This window comes from Mastigoproctus giganteus, chromosome 5 (genome assembly GCF_048544385.1).
Source record: "Mastigoproctus giganteus isolate SK-2022 chromosome 5, ASM4854438v1, whole genome shotgun sequence".
Lineage (NCBI taxonomy): Eukaryota > Metazoa > Arthropoda > Arachnida > Uropygi > Thelyphonidae > Mastigoproctus > Mastigoproctus giganteus.
This window is the reverse complement of record NC_143579.1, coordinates 50,031,630-50,058,733: the sequence shown is the minus strand read 5'-3', so window position 1 is coordinate 50,058,733 and position 27,104 is coordinate 50,031,630. Positions and strand designations below refer to the sequence as shown.

At 37.3% G+C, this 27,104-nt stretch overlaps 1 protein-coding gene across 1 annotated transcript in view; it reads right to left on the bottom strand.

Annotated features, from left to right (window-relative positions):
- The window catches only part of Ost48 (dolichyl-diphosphooligosaccharide--protein glycosyltransferase non-catalytic subunit Ost48), an 83,424-nt gene extending 56,643 nt beyond the window's left edge, over nt 1–26,781 (bottom strand). The window contains exons 1-2 of the mRNA XM_090374017.1: nt 26,354–26,781; nt 10,229–10,339 (exon numbers count right to left, since the gene is read on the bottom strand). Of these exons, the coding sequence (XP_090230143.1) occupies nt 10,229–10,339; nt 26,354–26,498 (256 nt within the window). The 5' untranslated portion in view covers nt 26,499–26,781. The remainder of the gene's footprint in view (nt 1–10,228; nt 10,340–26,353) is intronic.
- Nucleotides 26,782–27,104: the final 323 nt, after the last annotated feature.

Genomic DNA, 27,104 nt, shown 5'->3' with positions numbered 1-27,104 from the left:
TAGGAGGGAGTATATGATGAGAGCCCTGTCAATCAATTCGGCCCTGGAAAGATTGTGCAGGGCTCAAGGGGTAGAATTTTTTTCAGCCTGGTCTGTACTTGTTAACAGGAGAGATTGCTTCTACAGGGATGGGATACACTTAAATAGAAAGGGTGCAAGAATGTTTGCTGATGCTATCGAGGCAATGTTAGGTGGGTCGGAAAACTGCTAGATTGGGGGGATACAAGGACTAATAGATTAACAGTAGCCACTGGCAGAGGTGAAAGTGATTCTTGCACTGCTTCTATTGGAATGAGCCGCAGCCTGGAAAATAAGATGCAGGATATTTCAGAGACTACTGGGAATCATTGGGGTACAAGTAAACACATGGGTTGTGTTAGGGTAGCTAAGAAAAAGAACAGGTGCATGTATACTTGTGTGTACACCAATGCTAGGAGTTTAGTAAATAAATTTGATGAATTTGAGGTATTGCTCAAAACATCAAAGGCAGATATTGTGGGGATTTCAGAGACGTGGAGTCACACAGATATAAGAAATGCAGAACTGGAATTTGGGGAGTACAATGTCTACAGAAAGGATAGACAGGATAGGAAGGGAGGAGGGGTTATGCTATTAGTTAAAAAACACATAAAATCCAAGGAAGTGAAGCCAGTCGACATCGCTGGACAGTGCAGTGTCGAGTCAGTTTGGTGTGACATAAGCATTGGGAGATCAAAATTGAGAGTAGGAGTGTGCTATAGGCCTAATGACTCTGATGAGTATAATAAGAAACTGTTCGGAGAAATAGAGTGGGCCAGTAAATCAGAGAGTCTTATAATGGGGGATTTTAATTTCCCAGATATTGACTGGAATTTGGGGGCTGGTCACTCACACAGTAGCAAGGCTTTTGTGGATTTATTGGATGATTGTTTTCTACATCAGCATGTTCGGGAGGCAACTAGAGGGAGTAATACTCTTGATTTGATTATCAGTAGTGATTCTTCATGCATTAAGAATCTGCAGATAAATGAACCACTTGGTGGCAGTGATCACAGTGTGCTGAAGTGGGAGTTACTCAAAGAGGTAACTACCATTAGGGGTAAAGGGAAGGGGTATTGCTTTCGTAAAGGCGACTACAATGGACTGAGACAGTATTTAAATTCTATACAGTGGGATCAACTGATGATATTGCCAACAGCAAATTCAAAATGGGAAGCATTCAAAGAACTTATCGTGGAAGCTACTAGGCTTTACATACCAACTAAGAAATATTGTTCAAGGTTTAGGCCTAAATGGTTGTCAGATGAACTAATGAGGCATATGGCAGAGAAGAAAAATGCATGGGATACATACAAATTAACACGTGACACGGACGCCTATGATAGATACAAGTTGATCTGTAACCAAGTTACAAAGGAGGTTAGGCAGGCGAAGGCAGATTACGAGAGATCCTTGGCAAGGGATGCGAAGAAAAACAGCAAAGAGTTCTTTACTTATATAAACTCTAGAAGGAAGGGGATGAATCAGATTGGTCCACTTGAGATCGATGGGTCAACTGTTGATGACCCTGCTCGGGTAGCTAACAAACTAAATGAATATTTTGCATCGACATTCACACATGAGGAGTTATTCAGCGAGGGGAATGCCAGAGGTGTATTCAACTCTTGCAGTAAGCTAGAGAATCTTGTAATAACTGAGAGCAAAGTGGAGGAGAAATTGTTGAAGATAAACACAAGAAAGGCACCTGGGGTGGATGGGATCTATCCAGTTATATTAAAGGAGGCAGCAAAGGAGGTAAGCAAACCCTTAGCCATAATTATGAGAGCTTCCTTGGACTCAGGGGAGGTACCCATTGACTGGAGATGTGCAAATGTGACCCCAATTCACAAAGGGGATTCAAAGGCTGACACAAGTAATTATAGACCTGTGAGTTTAACTTCTGTTCCCGGAAAATTAATGGAGGCACTGGTGAAAGAAGCACTGCAGGATCATCTAGACAAGACTTCAGTTATAGCTAGGACACAGCATGGTTTTGTTAAGGGGAAGTCTTGCCTGACCAATTTGATTGGATACTATGATGCAGTCACAAAAGAACTGGATGCAGGGAATAACTTTGATATTATATACTTGGATCTTAGAAAGGCTTTTGATACTGTTGCACATGGAAGACTGCTGCACAAATTGGAGCAGTGTGGCATTGGAGGCAAGTTGCTGCTATGGATAAAGGGGTGGTTGAGGGGGAGAAGACAGAGAGTGGTAATCAATGGACACTGCTCATCGTGGACTAATGTTATTAGTGGAGTCCCTCAGGGTTCAGTATTGGGGCCTTTATTGTTTTCTGTATTTATAAATGATATTGATGATGGTATATCAGGCTTAATGTCCAAGTTTGCAGACGATACGAAGGTTGGCAGGGTTGTCAAGGACACTACTGACACTATGCTGCTGCAACAGGATTTGGAAAGGTTGAGCAGATGGGCTTCGAGGTGGCAAATGAAGTTTAACATTGACAAATGTAAAGTACTACATATGGGAAACAGCAACCCCAGAGCAACGTATCAACTCTGTGGTACTACACTGACAGTGGTAGAGAATGAAAGGGACCTGGGGGTGGTGGTGCAGGCAGATATGAAGTTCTCTGAGCAGTGCAGACGAGCTGCAAGAGTAGCTCATGGTGTATTGTCAATGATATATAGGAATTTTTCTAGCAGGGATAAGGAGGTGATTATTCCCTTGTATAAGGCAATGGTCAGGCCACACCTAGAGTACTGTATACAGGCCTGGAGGCCTCATTTCAGGAAGGATGTAGAGCTGCTGGAACGAGTACAGAGAAGGGCAACTAGATTGGTGAATGGGACAAAGGGGTTCTCTTACGAAGAAAGGCTTAAGTTTTGCAAATTACAGTGTCTGGAAACTAGGCACCAGCGGGGTGATCTGATAGAGGTGTACAAAGCCTTGAATGGTTTGAGCATGCTCAATGCTGATGGGATTCTTCCTCTAGCTCAGAAAAATCACCTGAGAGGGCATAAATTCAAATTGGGGAAAGACAGATGTAGGATAGATGTGCGGAAATTTGCCTTTAGCCAGCGGGTGGTTGGTGGGTGGAACAGACTTCCATCCCTTGTCGTGGAAGTTGATAGCCTAAATAAGTTTAAGGCTCAGCTGGACAGGTATTTCGAACGAACAGAGGGGTGAAGTGGAAGTGGTTATTTTTATTTATTTATGTTACTTTTTTTTTTTTTTTTTTTTTTTGGCTGATGCTGCATAAGCTTGCTTTCTTGCATCAAATGCCTCTACTAATGCTAATGCTAAAATGCATGAGTTTTTGCATTAAAATTCAAGAGTTTTTGCCAGTATTATTGAGGATATCTTAAAGGTACAGCTAGTTTCGGGGAACAAGGGTAATATAGATACGCATTTATCTGATAATATTGGTCAAAGTAACACTTGCATATACCTCAAGAGTTCTTGTTTCTTACAGCAACAGAACATAGTAGCAAGATGTTCTGAGGGCAGAAACATTTCAAATGAGAAGGCAGCTAATTCCAGGGAAGCAAGCTTAAATAACTTTAAGGGGTGTGTCAGGGTAGTTAACTATACAAGAACACTAAGTCTTAATTGTTTATACACTAATAGTCAGAAGTGTTGTCAATAAAATGAGTGAATTCGAACTGCTGGGTAGGACAAGTAATGTTGACATAATAGGGATTACAGAAACATGGTGCCACCCGGAGACAGGGAATGATGAGTTTCAGTATGGTATATGTATAATGCATTTAGGAAGGATGGGGAAGATAGGAGGGGGGGGTTGTGCTTCTTATCAAAAGCATGCCTGAGCGTGACGAAAGCTTTCCCGGATTCAGACATTCCGCATGCTACTATACAATCTGTATGGTGTGAAATTGTTGGAAGCAAAGGTATAATGAGAGTGGGAGTAATCTACAGGCCAGCTTATTATGAAGATTATGATGACAGCCCTTACATGCAAATGGAATGGGCAAGTAAGTGTGAATGTCTTATTATGGGTGATTTTAATTTGCCTCTAATTGATTAGAGCAAATGGGAAGGAAACTCCATATGGGGGACAAAATTTTTAAATCAACTAGATGATTACTATTTGTATCAACATGTCAGGGAAAGTACTAGGGAAAAGAATACTCTTGACCTCATCATCACCCATGAACTAGAACACATAATAGGGCTGACAGTACAGGAACTGGTAGCAGGAAGTGATCACGGAGTTCTACGGTGGCTGATGAAGTGAGAGAGGTAGTAGTAGTTAAAAGGCAAAGGAATAGGTTATAATTTCAGAAAAGGAAATTACAATGCCTTAAGGTGCTACATGGCCTCTATTTAACTGGGTAGATATCGCACAGAGAATGAATACAATTGAACTGTGGTATGCTTTTAAAACATTAATCACAGACGACTTGAATGCATATTTACCATTTAAAAAATACTCCACGAGGATGAATAGTTGGATGAATAGTGAAGTTGCCATATTACTTGAGCAGAAAAGGATGGCATGGAAAAGTTACAGAGCAATAAATTTCAGGGAAGGAAATTATGATGGCTTAAGATGCTACATGGGCTCTATTAACTGAGTAGATATCTTACAGAGAGATAATACAATTGAATTGTGGTATATCTTTCAAACATTAATCACAGAAGCCTTGAATGCATACATATCATTAAAGAAATACTCCACGAGGAGGATTCCAAGTTGGATGAATACTGAAGTTGCCAAATTACTTGAGCAGAAAAAGATGGCATGGAAAAGTTACAGAACAATAAAAAGTACTGAAGCCTATAACACCTACAAATTGATCTGTAATAGTGCCACAGAAAAGGTTAGGCTGGTAAAGGCAGATTATGAGGAATCGCTGGTAAAGAGAGAGCAAAGAAAGGGATAAGGACTTCTTCACATATATAAATGCAAAGAAGAGAAGGAAAAACCAGATCGGACCCATATATATTGGATGTGGGATAGTATTAGATACCTCAGCTGAAGTTGCAGATTACCTCAACAGTTACTTTGCATCGATATTTACAGAAGAAAAACCCTTTGTCATTGAAAAATTATGGGAGTGAAGTTGAAAAAAATGTAATTAATGATGTTGAAATTTTACAAGTAGTAGTAATAGAAGCACATGATGCAAGAAAGCAAGCATTATGAGCTTATGTAGCATCAGCCAAAAAAAAAAAAAAAAACAATTTCACACATCCATTCCCATAAAGGTTTGTCCAGTTCCTCCTTGAATTTATTTAACTATCAACTTTCACAATGACATATGGAGCTTTGTTCCAGCAATTAACCACCCGCTGGTTAAAGGCAAATTTCTGCACATTTATTCTACAACTGTTTTTCCTCAGTTTGAATTTATGCCCCTTCAGGTTTGTAATCAAAATGAGCAAGTGGAAGAATCTCATCAGAACCTCAATCCATTTAAGGCCTTAGACATCTCAATCAGATCACCTCGCAGGTGCCTAGTCTCCAGCCACTGCAATTTGCAGAACTTAAGCCTTTCTTGGTAAGAGGACCCCTTCATTCCCCTCACCAATCTTGTTGCCCTTCTCTGTACACACTCAAGCAACTCTACATCCTTCCTAAAATGAGGCCTCTAGACCTGTAAGCAGTACTCAAGGCATGGCCTGACCACTGCCTCATACAAAGGGGTAATCACCTCCTTTTCCCTGCTAACAAAATTCCTGTATATCACTGACAATACCCCATGACCTACTCTAGCAGCCTGTCTGCATTGTTCAGAAAACTTATCTGACTGCACAATCACTCCCAGGTCTTTTTCATTTTCTAACACCCTAAGTGTAGTATCACATATAGTTGGTACGTTTCTCTGGGGTTACTTCTACCCATGTGCAGTACTTTGCATTTGTTAATGTTAAACTTCAGTTGCCACTTCTCAGCCCATTTGCCCAAATTTTCTAGATCCTGTTGCAGTAGCACACATCCCATTAACAACCCTACCAACCTTTGTACCATCTGCAAACTTCGACATTAAGTCTGATACACCATCAATATCATTGATAAATATACAAAACAACAGTGGGCCCAACACCAAACCCTGTGTGACTCCACTAATAACATTAGTCGACAAAAAGCAACATCCACTGATTACCACTCTGTCTTCTCCCACTCAACCACCCTTTAATACCATACTGCTCCAATTTGTAGAATAATCTTCCATGTTCAACAGTGTCAAAAGTTTTCCTGAAATCCAAGTATATGATACCAAAATTATTTTTTGTATCCAGTTCCTTTGTAATCACATCATAGTATCCAGTCAAATTTGTCAGACAAGACTTTCCCTTAAGAAACCCATGCTCTGTCTCAATGATTGCTGCAGTCTTGTATAGATGATCCTGCAATTCATCTTTAACCAGTGACTCCATTATTTTATCCGGAACAAAAATTAAATTAACTGGTCTGTAATTACTCGTGTCACCCTTAGATCCCCACCTTTGTGAACTGGAAATACACTTGCACATCTCCAGTCCATGGGGACTTCCCCTGAATCCAAGGATGCTATCATAATTATGGCTAAGGGTTTGCTTACTTCCTTTGCCACCTCCTTAATATAACTGGATAGATCTCATCCACTGGTGCCTTTCTTATGTGTAACTATTTAATGAAAAACCTTTTGAGCCTACAGGCCAGTAAGGCTCCTGAGGATGATGGCATATACCATATACTGTTCAGGGAGGCAGCAAATGAGTGAATTGAACCACTGAGGCCAATTATGAGAGCATCACTAGACTCAGGAGTGATTCTGTTTAATTGGAAAAGTGCCAATGTATCTCCAATACATAAAGGCGGTTCTAAGAGTGAAGTGGGAAATTACTGGCCAGTTAGTCTAACTTCAGTAGTAGGGAAAATCATGGAGATAATGATAAAGGGAGGAATTCAGGATCATTTAGATAGAAGTGGAATTCTGAAGGATACTCAGCATGTTTTGTAAAGGGAAAATCATGTTTAACTAATCTGGTTAGCTATTTTGACGTCACTCAAGAGATGGACTTGGGGAATAATTTTGACTTTGTTTATTTGGATTTCAGCAAAGCATTTGACTCAGTCCCACATGAGCAGTTACTTTATAAGCTGGAACAGGTTGGAATCACAGGGAAAATCCTTAGATGGATAGCTGGATGGCTTCAGGGCAGAAAGCAGAGGGTTGTGATAAATGGTTATTCTTAAGATTGGGTTGACGTAAGAAGTGGGGTTCCCCAAGGATCAGTATTAGGACCACTGTTGTTTTTGATTTTCATAAATGACATTGACGAAGGGATAGAGGGCATGATGTCTAACTTTGCAGATGATGTAAAGACTGGTAGAGTAGTTAATGATCACTGCCAAGCAGAGCTTCTTCAGAGTAACCTAGATATACTTAAGGAATGGTCAGAGAAATGGCAGCTATGCTTTAATCCAGCAAAGTGTAAGGTATTGCACCTGGGGAACAGTAAATCCAAAATAATTTATACATTTGGCAGAATTGAACTAAAGCCAGTAGTGGAGGAAAGGGACTTGGGTATTACGATACGGTCAGACATGAAGTTCTCCAAGCATTGTAGACTGTCTGCAAGGAAGGCCCATGGTGTCCTATCGGTGATTTATTTAACGATTGCGAGTAGAGATAAGGACGTCATAATCCTAATATATAAGGCTATTGTTAGACCACACTTGGAATACTGTGTTCAAGTATGGAGACCGCACCTAAAGAAAGACACTGTTCTTCTTGAAAGGGTCCAAAGATGGGTAAATCGCCTGGTGAGATCGGCAAAAGGGCATCTGTATGAGGAAAGACTTTGAATATGTGGGTTGCAGAGCTTGGAAAATAGGCACCTTAGAGGAGACTTGATTGAGGTGTTTAAGGCTCTAAGAGGCATAAGCAAAATGAATGTGGATGAAATTTTCAGTTATAAATGATTCAAGAACAATGAGCCATGATTTCAAGTTACGGGGGGGGGAGATGTTTAGACTGGATTGCAGGAAGTTTTATTTTAGCCAGTGAGTTATAAATTACTAGAATAAGTTACCTACACAGGTGGTAGATTCTGATAGTGTGGAGAAATTCAAAGGTCAGCTGGATAATTACCTACAGGAGGAGGGAAACGCATAGGTTGTCTATTTCCTTTTCTCTTATTATTGTTTTTATTATTATTATTATATTTTATTTATTTTTTGTTATTTCCTTTTATTTTTTATTTTATTTTATTATTATTTTTTTTGGCTGGTGCAGCATAAGCCATAGGCTTCCTTGCACCATGTGGCCATTGCTAATACTAAGACTACATAGATAAGGTGGCTTCCAACGTTTGGCTCACGAAAGGAAAACTCTTCCCCAAGACCACAGGATTTATACTTGCCATCCAAGATCATATAATCAACACCAGAAAATAGATCTCTAAGGACCAGGTGTAACAGATGACACATGTCCTCGATAGCACCTTGGCCCCAGAAACAATCAAGCACATAACCAGATGGAGTACACTCAAAGACATGACCAGGTGGTCAGGATACGTCAGAAGCTAGCACAAAAATACCAGCTGGCATAATCATAAGAGTCTCCAGGAGGCTCTTCCCTAAGACTGAAGGATTCGTACTCACCATCCAAGAACAAGTAATCAAACACCAAGAACTACATGAATTACATCAAGAATGACCCTGGAGTGACAGATGACATGTCATTAATGCTACCTGGTCTCAGAAATAATCCAGAACATCACCCCAGGATGTAGGATAATTCTCCAGACAGAGTACTCATAGACAAGGCCAGATTGCCAGGATAATACATCAGAAGCTAGCGCAAAAATACCAGTTGATCAAAGAAAGTGTGCCGTATTACAAGTAGGAACCAAGGCCATACTAGAGACCTGTACTCACAAACTATACTGGGACCACACCATAACAGCAGACTAGACGATCTTGCTATTTCAACCTGATCAACATAGCAGTACCCAACACCGGCAACCACCACAAAACCTACAAGGAAACGATCAAGCGGCACACAGAACTAAGATAGGAAGTCAAAGAAATGTGGCATATGGAACAAATAATGACCATCCTGATCACTGTGTCAACCACTGGCATGGGTCCAAAGAGCCACCATAAGAACCTCACAGTAATATGCCTCCCAAAGAATACTTACATGGAACTCCAGAAAGCTGCTATCCTAAACACCTGTAGGATAGTCAGGGGGCTCGACCAACAGAAATAACAATCAACCATCCCATGCACTTGGTACGTACCAGTATCCACGCTCGTAGTAAGTTTTGAAGGTGCTCTGTGAGAACCTGGGTGGCTTTTTGGAGATAAAACATTAAAAAAATTTTTACCCCTCTATCTCATTTTCCTAACACAGAGCACAGATTGAATAACTCATAAATTAAATATTTTAACAGACTTAGTAGAGCATAACTAGATTAAATAAATCAGAAAATTATAAAATTAAGAAGAATATTTACCAGCTTTATCACTGTTTTTTTTTCTTTAGATTCTTAAGAAAAAATGAATAATGCACCTGAATCACAGTTGCACTGTTATTAGAAAACAGTGAGCACAGTCCATGTTGAGAACTAAAGGTATGAGAAAATGATATAGTGCTGTCACTGTAGGGCCCAATATGGACTCAAATTCAGTGTCTACAGTCGAAGCTTGCTACAGTAAAATATCGGTATGTGTCTGGAAGGCTTCCCTCACTGCTAAACAAATCAGATGTGCAACCAAGCCTGGCCATCCAGCATGATTAAAATATTAATTTTTACTTTTTATACTATTTTGTTTTGCAATTTACTCATAATTAGAACGGTGCCTTGAGTGGTCACACTACTCGTACTACCGTTACTATGGGCAGTGCCCATTATGGTGTGGAAAAAAGTCCCACAAGGAGAAAAGTTCATAATAATAATAATAAAAACTAAAAAGTTCTTCCAGACTTAGCTAGTGTTCCTGACTAAAGGACTGGAGTATTTTTTTCATTATTATATACCCATTTATTGCTATTTAATTAATATTGTATGTTTCGGAACGTATTATTCTGAAAGTTTCATAATCAAGTAAAATCCTATATTTTTGTTTATCAAGGTCAAATCCTATTTCTATTAAAAAAAAATTAAAAGTTAATTTTAAGTTAATATTATCAATCCTTTAAAATTTCTTTGATTTCCAAGCCAACCAGGCAAACTAATAAAATATTAATTTGATAGGAAAAGGGGTGTGGGCAAAGAAACTTACCTTCCACAGATGGCGAAAATATTATGAGGTGCTGATAAAGATATTCACCATACTTGATTAAAGTCAGATTTGGATCATCAGCAGTTTTATATGTTAGATGAAAGCCACGATCTGCAATATATTAAAAATGGTTTTAGATATACAGTATACAACTGAAAAATTTCCAAAGCGCATTTTTAACATCATTTTACATATAACTAAATTACTACCTGCTCACAGAAAATAACCAATTTCCTACTTACCAATGGTAGGTCAGCAGTAGCTTTAAACACAAAAAAAGGCTTGCACCCATTTGGGTTGGTCACTTCATTGGTAACTTTCATCATTATGTGCCAATTCACACAGTTTAATGTGTATTATGTCTGTACAAGTCCACAGGCTGATTTGCATCGTGCAGGCCGAAAAACTTAACTCACAAGGGGAACTGCACACCTTCCACCTAAGATTGGCTAACTACATCTCTAAAGGAAGAGTCCTTTAGACCCTCATTATGATGGACCACCCATCATATAAGTAATTGCCACCACATAAGTAATTAAATGACTAATTTTATAATTTAATTTCCTAAATAGCTGTGTTAAAACAGCTGCATCCATAGCCTAAAGTTTGCCTTCATTGTAGCTGCCTACAGCAGCCAATATACCAACACCATAATTGGTAGGCAATATCTTTTGTGATGGAATACAGATCCAATCTCAGCTTGCATACCACTGGCCATGGTCCTGTGAAAGCATATATTTGTCATGTATGCTTTCACAGGACCATGGCCAGTGGTATGCAAGCTGGCTATCCTCAGGAACACATTCTGCCTCCATTAACAAAATACAGTAAACCCCTCACTAATCCAGTTACAGTTAATCCGGATGTCAGATAATCCGAAATAAGAAAAATTCCATTCACAGTATTCCATTCACAAATTCCAAAAATTCCATTCACAGTACTGTACTTTGAAGGACACAACAGGATTCAGGAAAGCAGATGAGTCACTCTGACTGCACGGAGAGAGACAGAATATATATCACATATATCAGTATTGTTCTTGACTCTGAGTCGGAAGGGTATTATTGCTTCATTTGCATACTTCTTTATACATATATATATATACATAAGTTAACATATTTTATATATTATGGGTTTATGCAATTGTTGGCTAAACCTCAACACTGTCGAGGTCCTTGTATGCAGATGGTTTCATCGTTTTTCTGATAGTCATGCCTTTAATGCTATCAGATGTGCCCACAAAATCTAATAACATCCCTTTATTTTTTATGTGTTGCATATGGTTTGGTTACCAACATTATAATGGTTCATTAAAGATTTAACAGATGCACCATTTTCAAATTTTTGAATAATTTCAAGTTTTTGTTCAATTGAATGCACAACTCTTTTGTGTTTACCCATCATTTTCACAATTCCTAAACAAAAAATAAATAAAAATTTACTATAAAAAAAATGTGACACTCCTAATGAAACAAAATTTGTCTTTTTGCAGTGCAAAGGAATGCAACAATCCATACGACGCACTAAAAAAAACTAAACTTTCGTTCTCTTTTTTGTTGTTTTTTTGAGCAGCAGTTATGAAGACAGCAGGAGTTGCGGGATAATATGTACATTCATCTCCCAAACACAACTTATAACGCTGCTTCTTGTCACTTTATTTATGATTTGCAAAACATCTGTTTATACTTATTCTATTTATTACTTGAATTTTATGATTTCCGGTAGATATATATATATATATTTTTTTTTTTTTACTTTGGAGTGTCAAAGTGTCCCAGTTAATCGAGAGTCCGCTGTACAACTTCTGAGACTTATATTGATGGATATATGTATTGTCTTTTTATAGTTTTTAAATAAAGGCTCTACAGTGATATATTTTTTTTTTTATTTATTTTCATCAGCCTATATCATTCAATTTTCTATTTATTTGTCTGCTAAGTTTTTTGTCTTTTAGGGCAAACTTTTGCTTCGCTAATCTAGATTATTGCTTAATCCGGATTATCTTTCCCCCCAATTAATCTGGATTAGCGAGGGTCTACTGTACTTTACACAAGAAAATACATGTATTAGGGTTGGATATAACAGAGATGTTATAATGTTCATCTGATTGCAGAAAATAAAATCATTTGAATAATCAGTACTTACTAACCACTATGATTTGATTATAGAAAATGATTCAACTCATTCAATTATGAAAAATCATTTGATTACACTCATATCATTCAGATGATCAGCAATCAATAGTGAAGGAAATAATCAAGAAATCATAATTGATTCATTTGATTATGGTTATCAAATTTACTTCATCAACATCTCAGTTAATAAATGATTATTTTCTCGCTGCAGACATTCTGAATGAATGTTAGTATTTGTTTCACTTCATTAGGGGAATATTTTGAATAATTTTGTTTTATCAAATTCAAATTTCCTTTTAATCACAAATTTTTCATTTACCATTCACATATCAGATCTACCCCATATCTTTAGCAGGTATTTCAATGGTCCCTGTGATGCTTTTAAAACCAATTACGATTGCACAGCCCACCTCCTGAGCCCCGCTCCAAATAAATCTATATAAATTAAAGTATGTTGCAGGCATTACTCTAGAAAGAGAAGTTGGATAGACAGTAAATTTTCATTGCATGTTTTATTAGTCCCCATGTAGGTTTTAATTTCATAGCCGCCCCCTACAAAAAAGTAATAAATCTTGAATGGCAACTCTTAATTCCGTTCAAAATTTCAATACTTCTTTCGGATATTCTTCTGGACCTTTGTACCAAATATCATGTGAATAGGTTAACCCAGGAGTGACCAACCCCTAGGACATGTAGCTCTTGTTAGTGATACCCCTCTCCAATGTGAAAAAATATAAAAAAATTGACACCTTATCTGGAAAAAAAAAAGAAAAGAAAAGAATAAGAATTCGAACATATACAGTTTATACTTTTAGTGCCAGAAATTATGATGATCCAAGTTTTAGTTTTATGTGAACAATCATGACCTAGACCAGAGCAGCAAAGCAGCAAACACAACGTAGCAGTAATACTGTGGCTTGCGGGAGAACCGAAGTGGCGATTCTCCAACGCATCACAGTCTAAAGGACATGATCAGGGGGTCACATCTGGTGAGTATGGGCTTGGCACACCCAGGGTTCTGACCTGGATATCATCATTCTTCTCTTTCTTGGTGATTCCCATCTACTTATCTCTCTCTCTCTCTCTCTCTCTCTCTCTCTCTCTCTCTCTCTCTCTCTCTCTCTCTCTCTCTCTCTCTCTCTCTCAGGGTAACTTGGAAATTTTTTTTTGGCTGGTGCAGCATAAGCCTCAGGCTTCCTTGCATTATGTGGCTAGTAATAATAATAATAATAACATTTCATATTTATTTATATGTAGATTAGTGAGGGGAGAAGGGATTATTGATTCAGGTAGCTTGCAGATCTACCCCTAGTGATACATTGCAGGAAAAGGTTGGTTACTCCTACATAAATTCATCCTTTATGGTGTACCCAGTCTCACACTCCCAGGATGAAAAAAAAAAAAAAAAGGAGGGGGGAGAGATTTGCTACATAAATCTCACCTTGCAGCTATCCATCACATGGTGAGCTTGGGTAAATACTTCCTAAATAACAATAGAGAAGCTTTTTAATCACTAAGGTACGTTATTTGATAATCAAACACACCTGAAATATAATGCAATGCCAGTACCTAACTTTTTTCTATTAGATGTGTTCACATATGCTCAAAATGTCAATTGTCTCCACCATGTTCATCACTCACAGGTAGTGTAACTCTGATGATATAAGATTTCATCAGAATCTGTTTCCCAGTAGATAGGTTCTGATGAAATTTTATATTTGGGTCTTTTAAAAAGATTTGAATAATCCCAAATTTCAATAAAATTGGACAAATAAAAATGCAGTAATTTTGTAGTCCCACCCCCCACCCAACTACAAAATTTATGGTTTTCTATATGCAAATTAATGTTTCAAATGTTTGGGAATTTCGCTACTAGGAAAGATCAGATTGACACTAAGTTTTCAGAATATTCCTTTCATCCTTGAGCTTTCAAGATTCATTTTAATTCAATAATCTTTCACTGGTTCTCCACATCTACAGAAATCAGTAATAATTTTGGATGTGGGGCATTACTCAAGAGGGAAAAGTCGGATCAATACCAAACTTTCAGCATATATTTCGTTGATCCCTTAAGAAGGTTTTAGGACTAACTGCAATTCCATAATCCTTCCAGTAGTAACCCCCTCCCAAGAAACACTGCAATAAATTTGGAAAAGCTGCTCTGACCCTTCTGAATACATCAAGACTTATTTAAAATGTTCTTCGGGAACATTCTCTGTACTAAATTTTGTGTTGGCAGATTAACTCATATCTCCTGCACCTGCCTCCCCATCCCTTCCAACAGCGAGCCATTGCGTGAACATCACAGGGTTATAAATAATCGTGATAAATGCTTTTTGAGTACAATATAGAAGTTTTTAAACTCATCTAATTTGTATTATTTAATAATTTAAAGCAACTGAAATGTAGAGCAATGAGTACATTACCAACTTGTTTCGTTTCCTCATTCATTTCACAAAAAACATGGTCTCAGTTCCAGCTCAATAAGGTGTATATCCACTTTAACTAGGAATAGGAGTAGGAGCATGTATGCTTGCATGTATACCAATGCTAGAAGTATAGTAAATAAATTTGATGAATTTGAAGTGTTGGTCAAGACATCAAAGGCGGATATTGTTGGGATAGCAGAGACGTGGTGTCACACAGATATAAGGAATGCTGAACCGGAATTTGAGGAGTACAATGTGTACAGAAAGGATAGACAGGATAGAAAGGGAGGAGTTGTTATGCTGTTAATTAAGAAAAACAAAATCAAAAGAAGTGCACCCAGTTGATATAGATGAACAGTGCCCTGTTGAGTCAGTTTGGTGTGACATAAGCATTGCGAAAGCAAAAATAAGAGTAGGAGTGTGTTATAGGCCTAATGACTCGAATGAGTACAATGAACAATTGTACAGAGAAATAGAGTGGGCTAGTAAATCGGAATGTCTTATAATGGGGGATTTTAACTTCCCAGATATTGACTTGGTTTTGGTTTTTTTTTTTTTAGGAGCATTAGCAACTAAGGCCATATTACTCCGGGATATGCGGTGGTCTTTCCCTGACCTTTCCGCATCCTCCGTATTTGGTGGTGACGGGCTCGAACCCCGGTCTAATCAAGAAGCATGTGCTACGCACTGCTGCTCCTTCCCACCTGGCTACGGAGGCGCCCCAGATATTGACTGGAACTTGTGGGTTGGTCACTCACACACTAGTCAGACTTTTGTGGATTTATTAGATGATTGTTTTCTGCAGCAGCATGTTCGAGAGGCAACCAGAGAAAGTAATACTCTTGATTTGGTTATCAGCAGTAATCATTCGTGTATTAAGAATTTGCAGATAAAGGAACCACTAGGTGGCAGTGATCACAGTGTACTGATGTGGGATTTACTTAAAGATTTAATTACCATCAGGGGTAAAGGAAAGGGTTTTTGTTTCCGTAAAGGTGAGTACAGTGGTCTCCGACAGTTTTTAAATTCTGTACAATGGGATCAACTGACATTGTTACCAACGGTAAATTCTAAGTGGGAAGCATTCAAGGAATTAATCGCGGATGCTAATAAAAGTTTCATACCTATTAAGAAATATTGTTCAAGGTTTAGGCCTAAATGGATATCTAATGAACTAATGAGACTCGTAATAGAGAAGAAAAATGCATGGGATGCATATAAATTATCAAGCGACTCAGAAGCCTATGGCAGATATCTGTAATCAAGTCACAAAGGAGGTTAGGCAGGCAAAGGCAGATTATGAGAAATCCTTGGCAAAAGATGCTACGAAAAACAGCAAGGATTTCTTTACTTATATACTCTCTAAAAGGAAGGAGATGAATCTGATTGGTCCACTTGACATCGATGGTTCGTCTGTTGATGATCCTGCTCAGATAGCAAACAAACTGAATGAGTATTTTGCATCTACATTCACACATGAGGAATTATTAAGGTTTGAAAATGGCAGAAGGTTATCAAATTGTAGCAGGATACTTAATGATTTTGTAATAACTGAAAGCAAAGTGGAGGAGAAATTGTTGAAGTTAAACATAAGAAAAGCACCTGGGGTGGATGGGATCTATCCAGTTATATTAAAGGAGGCGGGGCAAAGCAACTAAGCAAACCCTTAGCCATAATTATGAGAGCATCCTTGGACTCAGGGGAGGTTCCCACGGACTGGAGATGTGCAAATGTATCCCCAATTCACAAAGGGAGATCGAAGGGGGAAGACGAGTAATTACAGACCATTTAGTTTAACTTCTGTTCCGGGTAAAATAATGGAGTCAATGGTTAAAGATGCATTGCAGGATCATCTAGACAAGACTGCAGCAATAATTCAGACACACAGCATGGGTTTGTTAAGGGAAAGTCTTGTCTGACAAATTTGATAGGATATTATGATGTGGCTACAAAGGAACTGGATGCAAAAAATAATTTTGATATCATATATTTGGATTTCAGGAAAGCTTTTGACACTGTTGCGCATGGAAGACTATTGTATAATTTGGAGCAGAATGGTATTAAGGGTAAGTTGCTACAATGGATAAAAATGGTTAAGTGGGAGAAGACAGAGGGTGGTAATCAATGGGTGCTGCTCTTTGTGGGCTAATGTTATTAGTGGAGTCCCACAGGGTTCGGTGTTAGGTCCACTGTTGTTTTGTATATTTATCAATGATATTGATGAAAGTATATCAGGCTTAATGTCAAAGTTTGCAGATGATACAAAGGTTGGCAGGGTTGTTAATGACAGTAATGGCAGTGTGCTACTGCAACAGGATCTAGAAAATTTGGGCAGATGGGCTAAGAAGTGGCAACTGAAGTTTAACCTTGACAAATGCAAAGTACTGCATATGGGTAGAAGTAACCCCAGAGAAACGTACCAACTGTGTGGTACTACACTTAAGGTGGTAGAAAATGAAAAAGACCTGGGAGTAATTGTGCAGTCAGATATGAAGTTTTCTGAGCAATGCAGACAGGCTGCCACGGCAGGTCATGGGATTTGTCAATGATATATAGGAATGTTGCTAGCAGGGAAATGGAGGTGATTGTCCCTCTGTATAAGGCAATGGTCAGGCCACACCTTGAGTACTGCGTACAGGTCTGGAGGCCTCATTTTAGGAAGGATGTAGATTTACTTGAGCGTGTACAGAGAAGGGCAACAAGATTGGTGAGGGGAATGAAGGGATCCTCTTACCAAGAGAGGCTTAAGTTCTGCAAATTGCAGTGGCTGGAGACTAGGCACCTGCGCGGTGATCTGATTGAGGTGTATAAGGCCTTGAATGGGTTGAGCACGTTGAATTCTGATGAGATCCTTCCACTTGTTCAGATTACAACCCTAACGGGGCATAAATTCAAATTAAGAAAAGACAGATGTAGAATAGATGTGCAGAAATTTGCCATTAGCCAGCGGGTGGTTAATTGCTGGAACAAACTTCCATCTGTCATTGTGGAAGTTGATAGGTTAAATAAATTTAAGGAGGAACTGGACAGGCATTTGGAGGGAATGGTGTGATTTTTTTTTTTTTTTGCCTGATGCTGCATAAGCTCATACACTTGCTTTCTTGCATCACATGCCACTACTACTATTTGGATGCAATGCACTTTGAAATTTGTAATATTCCGTAAATTGTTTTCACATGTTTACCTACTATTCAAATAAGCTTAAAATTATTTAACTAAATTTTCATTCATTTTTTGTCCATTGTTAAGATATTTACTATATAAAACTGTATAACCATTTTTATAATTCTAAATTACTCAGTCGGACCTCTGTTTAACGAGTCCTTTTATAGAGAATTATTTTGACTTCCCCTTGGAAGTTACATTTAAAATAGTTTCCATTGAGTGAAGAAAATTTTCATATAGCGAATAGATTAGGAGAGAATTAACTCTGTATGCACTGTTCCCATTTCTGGCCTTCAGGCAATTTAGGCAATTAGTGCTGCTGCATGAATTAAGAGAGCTAAAGGGAATCATCAACATCAGCCATTTTCAATCCACTGCAGAATGAAGGCCTCTCCAGCAACTTTCCAGTTCCTTCTGTTTTGTGCAATGGCCATCCATTTGCTACCCACAAACTCATGAATTTCATCTGTCCATCTCTGTCGTTGTCTTCCAGGTTTCCTTCTAGCTCCTCTTGGGTACCATTCAGTTATTTTCTTAGTCCATCTGTCATCTTGTCTTTGTGCTGTGTGTCCTGCCCAAGACCATTTTAGTTCTTTAGTTTTGATAAGAATGTCCTTTACTTGAGTTTGCTGCCTAATTCATGTGTTTCTCTTCTTATCTAACAGTCTGATTCCCAATATAATTCGTTCCATTCTTCGCTGTGTAGTTCTCAGCTTCTCTTCCATTCTTTTGGTGAGTGCCCCAGTTTCACTTCCATAAGTCATGGTAGGGAGTATACATTGGTTCATTATTTTACGTTTCAGACAAATTGGGATATTGCTCCTCAGTATGTGACTGTATTTCCTGAATGTTATCCATCCAAAATTTATTCTTCTCTTGACTTCCAGCCATTTAACATTATTACAGCTAATGACTTGTCCCAGATAAATATATGACTCCACCTTTTCAATTACTGCTCCTGCAATCATTTTATCCCTTTCTGTGGCATACTTGTTCATTGTTACTTTTGTTTTAGCCATATTCATCTTTAGTCCAAAATCCTTACCAACTCTGCATAACTGATTAAGATTTTCCTCCAATTCTTTGGGCCATGACCAAAATGTCATCTGCAAATCATAAATGGTTTAGGTACTCTCCATTCACATTGCCTCCTTTCTGCGACCAGTCTAATCTTCTCAAAGCTTTCTCAAGGGCAGCAGTAAACAACTTCGGAGATAGTGTCTCCTTGTCGAACTCCCTTCTCAATTTTAAATTTACTACTGTCTTTGTCTAGTCTAATAAAGGAGGTAGCGTTCTCATATATTTCCTTCAAAATCATAATATATGGGATATCTATGCCTTGTCTTTCCAGTGCCTTATGCTGTATGGAGTCAAATGCCTTTTCATAATCGACAAATGCCAGGCATAATGGTGTTCTATATTCATTTGCTTTCTCCATTAGCTGTGATATTACGTGAAGGTGATCCATAGTTGAGAATCCTGTCCTAAAGCCAGCTTGCCCTTTCAGTTGATTCTTATCAAATATTCTTTCTTTTTAAGCTAAAGGGATTACCATTCTAAAACTTAGTGGTACCTGGTAAAACCTATCCGACCACCTGTCCCACATACAGAGAAGTCGCGCTGTTCAAGAGTGAACAGATCAAGGTGTATTTCCCAATGGGCCCACCTTCTACTGCAGTAGGGTCCAACCTTTTCCCATACAGTTGCCATATTAAAAAAAAAAAAAAAAATTCAAAGTTAGATTTCTTTAGTGTGTTACATTTTCCATATCTTGTTGCATGTAAAAGTAAAACTGAAAATATTCGAAACTTTTATTAAGTACAATACACAGTGGAGCAATATGGCCTTAGTTGCTAATGCTCCTAAAAACCAAATAACAAACAAATAATAACAATATACAATTACATTTACTGAACAAAATATTTAAAATGAAAATTTTTTTTGATAATTAACAAAATTTAAAATGCTGTTTTAGTTCACTTTCCTCGCAGGCTGTAAGTTGGACACCGCTGTGAATCAACTGTAAGCGCCCTGTTTGAGAATTAGGAGGAGTGATTTTCTTTTACCCCGATAAATAATCAAATAATCATCTGTTGTATCCACATTTTTCCATAAAATTTCCCTATCTCTGTTTACATGGTCACAGTATCTGAATATCTGAATGACACTGACATTTTGGACAGTTTCAAAAAAAAAAAAAAAAAAAATTTAATTTAAGAACTAGTGAAAATACCGATGACGAGAGAAGGAAAATGAGAACAACGAAGGTATTAAACCTTCTAAACACGAATTGTTAGCATTTGGTGAAAATGAAGTTAGAAAATTGTCAATTAGGTTACAGCTAAATTCAATTCGGGAATACCTAATTGATAAAAAGGTTTCGGAAGAACTGAAGCATTTGATGAACGCTCTGAGTACGATACAATTTCATCGAGTGAATGTGAACAAGGATTTTCACAAATGGATCTGATCGCCAGCTGAACCAGTGCTCTGTTGATGACAAAAACAGTTTCTTCACTACTGTTTCTTAAAACTGTAGGCCCACTGCTAACCCGCTTCAATCCAGCTTTTCTTTTTTCTTTTTTTTTTTTGGTAGTTGTTGGCACATTGGCTTCTGTGGCCATAATGCACCTCCCAAGGTTTTTGCAGTACTTTGATCCAAGCCCGAGGCGGGATTCGAACCCGCGACCTTTGGGTTGCCAAGCAGGCACTTTACCCACCTGGCTAGCCCGGTCGGCTTCGATCCAGCAAAATATGTCAATTCGTGGCTGCTTCAGAAACGTAATTCAGCAACCCACACACAAAAATAGGATGTCCGATGAGAACTTAATGAAAATTTGGAATATTCTATAAAAACTTTATTATGAAATTATTTTTACTTATGTTATTATTTTTTACTTATTTTACTAACATTTTACTTATTTTTTTATATACTTGAATAATAAATTTATGCTTAATAAACTGTGCTAATATACTTAATTTGTTGTTCTTATTCTAAAAACATAAAGTAACAATATCAGGAAAAAAAAAAAATTTTACAGTACTTTTCATATCCTTTTAATTTTAAATTTTTCCTGATAACAAAGAATCAGTACCAGCGCCTATTTTTTTTTACAAAAAAATAGCACTGGTTATATATATATATATATATATATATATATATATATATATTTTTTTTTTTTTTTTTTTGTATAGTTTAAGTACAATTAGTAAAATAGGTAAGATATAGAATAAATATTATTCATCATTATAGTAATCTTAAATTTTAATTAGTAAATGCAAAAGGGAAGAATCCTGGCAGAAAGTAAAAACACAGGCAAACCCCTTAGTATATAAAATATAGAAAATTAATATCTTACCTATTTTACTAATTGCACTTAAACTATACAAAAAATATATAATAAGACTGATGTAATGTTCTATCTAGATATGTATAGATGGCATTAATCAGTTCTTGTTTAGTTTACTTTACATAAGATATTTATTAATTTTTTATATTTTATATATATATAGTTGAACTTTTTTTCGACACCAAAATATGGGGAGGCTTGAACCCACCTAGCATGAGCATGCCACTAACTATAACACTTCAAATTCCAGAGGGACCTAACACTATCTTTGCTGGGACCTTGAATAAACTAAAGTAGCCTAGCAAACAGCATATATTTCCAAGGCTTTTTTTTTTTTTTTTTTTTCTTAATCTTAGAGACATACAGTTGAGAATTATAACATAAATCAAGTTCACTATTATATATTTTTATCATCTTAATACCTACAAACATAAAAAACTGATCAGCCTCTGCTACTCCTACATGACTTACCCCTCAGTACTGGATAGCTGTGCAGTCTGTCAGAATATGCCACTATGAACTACCATATGAGTACAAAGTTGGCAATTTACAAATTATATCAATAATATTAAGCAGATGCCAATACATAACTGAAGTTTGCATTATATCATCATCCAACACACAAGGCCTGTTTTCTAATGAAGTTTGCATATCAGCTATGTATGAGAATTTATTTTAGATGGTTTTGAAGTAAGTCCATTTGAGTAGTCAATATTGAAAACCTAAATCTAAAACCAAAAACATGAGGGAACATAAATTTAAGCTGAAGGATGGTTGTAGGACAGATGTGTGGAAATTTCCTCTCACACATCTGTCATTGATTGTTGGAACAAATTTCCATCTGACATTGTGGAAGTGGGTAGTTTGAATAAATTTAAGGAAGAACTAGACAAATTCTTAGAGGGGATGGACATGTGATGTGGGAAGCTTTTTTATTGTCTGATGCTGTATTCCCACCTCACAGATTAACAACAGTAGATGTTTTCGTAAATTGCAAAGTGCTAAAATTTGGGATAACCATCCTAAAAACACTTTTTCCAAGGAAAACAGACTGCAACAGGTCTAAAATCCAATATCAGAGCAAGTTTTTTTACTTTGGTTTCAGGGATAAAGAATTTTTCGCTTGACATTACTTAGAAAATTATCTAAAGCTGACTGTCAATTTAACAAAACTGAATTCAAAAAGTAAGTAAACTTCCTCCTAATTGTGCCTTACAACAATTAGATGGGAGTTGCTCATGAAGTTATTTGATGCAATCAAATACCTTTATGTTTAAAATCATTTCATAATACACTACCATTAAACCCATGGGGATTAAACACACTGATAATTATCATAGGTGCTGAGTATAGGGAAATGGTCATAAACCAGTTATAAAATTCATTTACAGAATCAATTCTCACAGGGGGCAAAATAACAGAGAAAAAAAAAATACTGTCTTAACACCTAGCATAACCTTTAGGGCAGTGGTTCCCAAACTACTGAGATAGATCTGTGGACCCCTTCAAAAATTAAAAAAAAGTTTGCAGACCCCTATATATATGCATATGTTTTTGTGTGTGTGTGTGTGTGTAGGAACTGGGTTTTCTGAAAAGAAAATTCAAAGTTTTATGTTTAAAACAACTCAACTTTATTCTTATTTTTACATAAATATATAATAATAACTTTATTTATCATCAATTTGCTATAAGTAGAATGAATAATTTGACCAGTTCCAGAGGGTTCATTTTGTGGACCCTCTGGAATTGGTCTACAGACCACAGTTTGGGAAATGCTGCTTTGGGGCAAGCACTTAACAGCTTGAAATCACCAAAGTCCAGGTTTTAATCATGGGATACTCCTGGATAAAAATACATACTCCACTTTGTTTCTCTTGCCTAGCAACCACTACTAAGTTATAATTGAAATTAGTAAAAAATGTTCAAAAATTTGATCTGGGCTGAGCCAATAATAGGATAATAGACACAGCAGAAGCAAGAATTTCAGCAAGGTTGTATTTGTTAACACCTCTCATGTTCTGAAAAAACATTTGACCAGTGATATTCGTATTATGTTTGCTTGAATTATCTTGCTGGACAATCTCCTATGGAATTTAATTTTACCTTTTCTTCTCTTCTACCTTTAAATAAATGCAGCATACAAAGAAAGGAATATGTTGGTTCCAGCAGCAGCTTATGAACATTTTGCACAGTTACCACATGAAAATTTGGGCATACTGCAATCATCATGGCAAATTACTGTATGACAAAACTATACACTTAGCCAGTGCTGTAATTGTAAAATTAGCAGAAGGTATACCTGTGAATGTTACGTATGCAGTGTATACTGTGCTTATTAATCAAATTCCAGAGGGTATGTGGCGTATATATACTCTGGTAATGCTATACCCATATATATATATATATATATATATATAAATCCAGAAGGTATACTCTATTCATCTAAAAAAATCCAGACAGAATATGGCATATATACCCTCCTCTACAGCACTGCACTTAGCACATTCCACCACTAAACAGCCCCTAAACAGACAGAAAAGAAAAATGCATGAGAGGCATATAAATTATCAGGTGACAAAGAAGCCTATGGCAGATATAAGCTATTCTATAATAAAGTCACAAAGCAGGTTAGGCAGGCAAAGGCAGATTACGAGAAATCTTTGGCAAAGGATGCTAAGAAAAACAGCAAGGATTTCTTTACTTATATAAACTCTAAAAGGAAGGGAATGAATCTGATTGGTCCATTTGATATCGATGGTTCGACTGTTGATGATCCTGCTCAGATAGCAAACAAACTGAATGAGTATTTTGCATCTACATTCACACGAGGAGTTATTAAGGTTTGAAAATGCCAGAAGGTTATCAAATTGTAGCAGGTTGCTTAATGATTTTGTAATAACTGAGAACAAAGTGGAGGAGAAATTGTTGAATTTAAACATAAGAAAGGCACCCAGGGTGGATGGGATCAATCCAGTTATATTAAAGGAGGCGGCAAAGGAAGTAAGCAAACCCGTAGCCATAATTATGGGAGCATCCTTGAACTCAGGGGAGGTCCCGACGAACTGGAGATGTGCAAATGTATCCCCAATTCACAAAGGGTGACACGAGTAATTACAGACCAGTTAGTTTAACTTCTGTTTTGGGTAAAATAATGAAGTCACTGGTTAAAAATGCATTGCAGGATCATCTACACAAGACTGCAGCAATAATTCAGACACAGCATGGGTTTGGTAAGGGAAAGTCTTGTCTGACAAATTTAAACGGTTATTATGATGTGTTTACAAAGGAACTGGATGCAAAAAATAATTTTGATATCATATATTTGGATTTCAGGAAAGCTTTTGACACTGTTGCGCATGGAAGACTATTGTACAAATTGGAGCAGAATGGTATTAAGGGTAAATTGTTACAATGGATAAAAGGATGGTTGAGTGGGAGAAGATAGAGGGTGGTAATCAATGGGTGCTGCTCTTCGTGGACTAATGTTATTAGTGGAGTCCCAGAGTTCGGTGTTGGGTCCACTGTTGTTTTGTATATTTATCAATGATATCGATGAAGATATATCAGGCTTAGTGTCGAAGTTTGCAGATGATAAGAAGGTTGGCAGGACTGTTAATGACAGTAATGGCAGTGTGCTACTGCAACCGGATCTAGATAATTTGAACAGATGGGCTAAGAAGTGGCAACTGAAGTTTAACCTTGACAAATGCAAAGTACTGCATATGGGTAGAAGTAACCCCAGAGAAACATACCAACTGTGTGGTACTAGACTTAAGGTGGTAGAAAATGAAAAAAGCCTGGGAGTAATTATGCAGTCAGATATGAAGTTTTCTGAGCAATGCAGAAAGGCTGCCAGGGCAGGTGGGTAAAGTGCCTGCCTGGCAACCCAAATGTCGCGGGTTTGAATCCCGCCTCAGGCTTGGATCAGAGTAGAAAATGCAAAAACCTTGGGAGGTGCAATATGGCCACAGAAGCCAATGCACCAACAACTAACAAAAAAAGTGGGGGGGAGGTCATGGATTTTGTCAATGATATCTAGGAATTTTGCTAGCAAGAAAAAGGAGGTGATTGTCCCTCTGTATAAGGCAATGGTCAGGCCACGCCTTGAGTACTGCGTACAGGTCTGAAGGCCTCATTTTAGGAAGGATGTAGATTTGCTTGAGCATCTACAGAGAAGGGAAACAAGATTGGTAGGGGCAATGAAGGGATCCTCTTACCAGGAGACACTTAAGTTCTGCAAATTGCAGTGGCTGGAGACTAGGCACCTACAAGGTGATCTGACTGAGGTGTATAAGGCCTTGAATGGTTTAAACACACTGAATTTTGATGGGATTCTTCCACTTGTTCAGAATTCGAGCCTAAGGGGGCATAAATTCAAATTGTGGAAAGACATGTAGAATAGATGTATGGAAATTTGCCTTTAGCCAGCGGGTGGTTAATTGCTGGAACAAACTTCCACTTGTCGTTGTGGAAGTTGATAGTTTAAATAAATTCAAGGAGGAACTGGACAAACATTTAATGGTATTTGTTTTGTAAATTTTTTTTTTTTTTTTTGGCTGATGCTGCATAAGCTCATACACTTGCTTTCTTGCATCACATGCCACTACTATTACCTGACAATGCTATTTTTATGAATATTCAGCACCATGTTTACAAAATAGTATCGCTTTTCGTAGAATTTGTAGATGAATTCTAAAATAATTCATATAAATGATTGGATTTTCATACAGAAAACAGGTCGTGTGTTTTATATATATATATATATATATATATGTGTGTGTATGTGTGTGACCACGCATCGAGGGAATTTTTTCTTTGGGGACTGAGGATCAGAGCCCTGCGTTGACCTCTATTTTTATTATTTTTTATTTTTTCGTTTTGATCGGGTCTTTGCGAGGGAGGGAGGAGCCTCCCCTTCTTCGGGATACGCCCGTGGGTTGTGTGTAATCAGCCTAGCGAAAACGATTAAAACTAAATAAATGAATAAAAAGGTAATTTTCTAGTTCACTTACAAATCAAGATTTTGGGTATCTATAATAAACTCACCTTGCAAAGTTTTAAAAAATATGGAATGAGTCTCTCGTATTGCAAGATTATCTAATAACACAAGTGTCTCTCCTCCAGCACAAATTGTTTTTACAACAGTTAATAAGACGATAAAAATACACCAAAGGCAACTAATTTGTTCCATTGTAAAGTCCTAATAACCGGCACACTTACTGATTAAGGTGTACAACACGTGGACGGAAAAAGAATTTATTAGATGTAGAGTATCGTTTGAAGTGCACCCTCAAAAATATACTCGCTTTCTTTCAATACACGTGTAATTTACATATCTGCATGTATAAAGACACTAAAAATTGTCGAAAATTATAATTCAAAGGCTAAAGACAGAATAGCAGCACACACTTCCGCACCAAAACACACCGACAGCAAAGTTCCAAAAGAAAGCCAATCAGCAGCAGCCAGCGTGGACTGTTGCCACGGTCTCAATCAATTGAACGTCACATATTATATCAGTGGTTATCAAAATTCATCTTGCACATAATAATTAAATATAATAATAAATTAACCGGTACAATATTCGAACTATGGATTAATTAATAAATTGTTTAAAGTGTGCCAAAATACGAAAAAAAAACATCAGCCTTGGATAATAAATTTTGAGGATTTGCATTGAGTAACACAGACAGTAATTTCCAAATTGGTGTGCTTACAATCAGGGCTGTCTTTTGATTTTTGTTGGTGTTTGAAGGGGCTTGTTACCTTTCATTCCGAGATCTCACTACCTGATATC